General features: G+C 35.1%; 1 protein-coding gene across 1 annotated transcript in view; it reads right to left on the bottom strand.

The window, feature by feature from the left end:
* Window positions 1-1,213, bottom strand: part of LOC107838969 (protein unc-13 homolog) — a 7,478-nt gene extending 6,265 nt beyond the window's left edge. The window contains exon 1 of the mRNA XM_016682276.2: window positions 517-1,213. Within this exon, the coding sequence (XP_016537762.1) occupies window positions 517-1,080 (564 nt within the window). The 5' untranslated portion in view covers window positions 1,081-1,213. The remainder of the gene's footprint in view (window positions 1-516) is intronic.
* Between the last annotated feature and the right edge of the window lie 867 nt (window positions 1,214-2,080).

Below are 2,080 nucleotides of genomic sequence, written 5' to 3'. Positions count from 1 at the left end.
GATGACGCTCAGTATTCACCTCAACCTGAATAAAATTGCTATACTTGAAGGCAGAAATAAAATTTGCAGTTAATGACATAAATTGAACAAATTTCCTAACAGATCAAACATAAATTGCTACACACCACAAGATGAAAACTTAATCAAGAATCAACATTAATATACCCAAAAAAACCATATAAAAATGAAAAACTAGTGTTTATTCCCTAAAACTCTTCATTTTCGATGTCGCATCCATGTCAAGATTCTCCAAAAATACACTATTTGAAGAGTCCTACAGCACCCGTTTACATTTTTGAAGATTCCGGGCTACATAGTCCCTAACAGATCAATCTTGTAACATCCAACCCACCAAAAAAATGCAAACTTTACCGAAAATTACCATTTCTATACCCAAAAAAATGCATAAAGTAGTGATAATTTACTCAATTAGCAAATTTGTAAAATGCAATTCACAATAAAAATTCAAACTTTACTGAGAAATTACATTTAAATAAATATAGCATTTTAAGCTACCTGTCCAGCAGCAATTCTCAAAAGAGCTCTACGAATTCTGGAATCAACATTCTCAGAAACCTTCATTTGGACTCTCATAAGCTCCCCTAAAGTTACGGGCTTTTTGGGCTTTCCACCAGAGCCCGGACTTCCTTCAGCCCGTTTAATCCCCGAACTAGAGCTAGATCGGAGACCCAAAGCTTTCTTCATTTTGGAAGCAGCAGTAGAAGTAAGAGATCTTTGCATAGAAGGCGAAGATGAATTATAATTCGTTGACGGTGACGGTGACGGTGACGGTGACGGAGATCGGTCGGAAGGAATGTAGGTCAAGGCTTTTCCACTGGAAGTACGGCAAGCAGCTACGAAGATCTCGTAAGCAGTTTCACGAAGGTCAGTAGTGGAGAGTGACGGAGTTAAGTCGGGAAATGGTGATTGAAGTGGAGATAAGGCTGAGCTGGAAGTTGAGTAGCGGCAGCTACTGGTGGCTGAGGTGACGGAGGATATGGTGGGTACGGAGCCGGAGCCGGAGCCGGCGGAGTCTCGGCGGGAATAGCCTAAAGTACGGTCTCTGAAGAGAGACGCCATTGTAGAGAGAGAGAGAAGGTGTATAGTTGTTTTTTCTAGTTGGATTTTGGGAAAGATGAGTAAAGAGAGAAGAGAATATAGGACAACTTTTTTTTTTTTTTGGAAATTTGGACTCTCTTTTTGGAAATAAAATGACTTAATTTATGTATTTTTAATAGGGAAAATATTTATTGGAATGTAATGATAGAGTATGCTGAGAAAACTTGCATTAATTGAGTTCGCTTGTACCCTACAATAAGGGTGGGCATATTTTAGTTTAAATCGAAAAAATTAAAAAAATTAAAAAATTAAATTAAAATTTTAATTTTGGTTTGATTTTTTAGTTTTTTGGATCGATTTTAATTTTTGAAATTCGATTAAATGGTTTAGTTTTTGATTTTTCAAAAAAATAATTCGGATAACCGATTAACCGAAATTCTATAAATAATTAATAATACATATATTTTCTATATACATATAATATTTAATATATAATAATATAATATAAATATATAATAGCAACCCTAATAACTAATAAGTAACAGCACCTCACATATAACTAACAGCATACATCAGTCCAATAGTCGAACAATCAATCGAACCATAGACCGCCAACGAGATCGTCATCTGTACAACAACACCAGAGCCGGCGATCAAACGACCATTGTGGGCTGCAACCCACAGTGCCCGACTGTGGTCTTTCCGGCAGCGACCACTCTTTCGAGTTCCGGCTGTTTATGCTAACTTATGCATTATGAAGTTATATATTATGTTAGGCTTATGGTTATATCATTTAGTTTTATCCATGTTGAGTTATTTATATTCGGGAATGAAAAATAGGTTTGAATTATTTAAAAAAAATCATTAATTTTAAATGTTCAGTCATAACAAAGAGAGGTTCACTATTTTAATCTTTAAAACCGAAATAAAAATCCGAAATAACCAAACCGAATTTGTAGAAACTGAACCGAACCGAATTTATTTTGGTTTAGTTACAGTTGTCATTTTTGTCAATCCGAAA

Source organism: Capsicum annuum, chromosome 8 (genome assembly GCF_002878395.1).
Source record: "Capsicum annuum cultivar UCD-10X-F1 chromosome 8, UCD10Xv1.1, whole genome shotgun sequence".
In the NCBI taxonomy this organism is placed as follows: Eukaryota; Viridiplantae; Streptophyta; class Magnoliopsida; order Solanales; family Solanaceae; genus Capsicum; species Capsicum annuum.
Note: the sequence above shows the minus strand (reverse complement) of the source record. Positions and strands in the feature narration are given on the sequence as shown.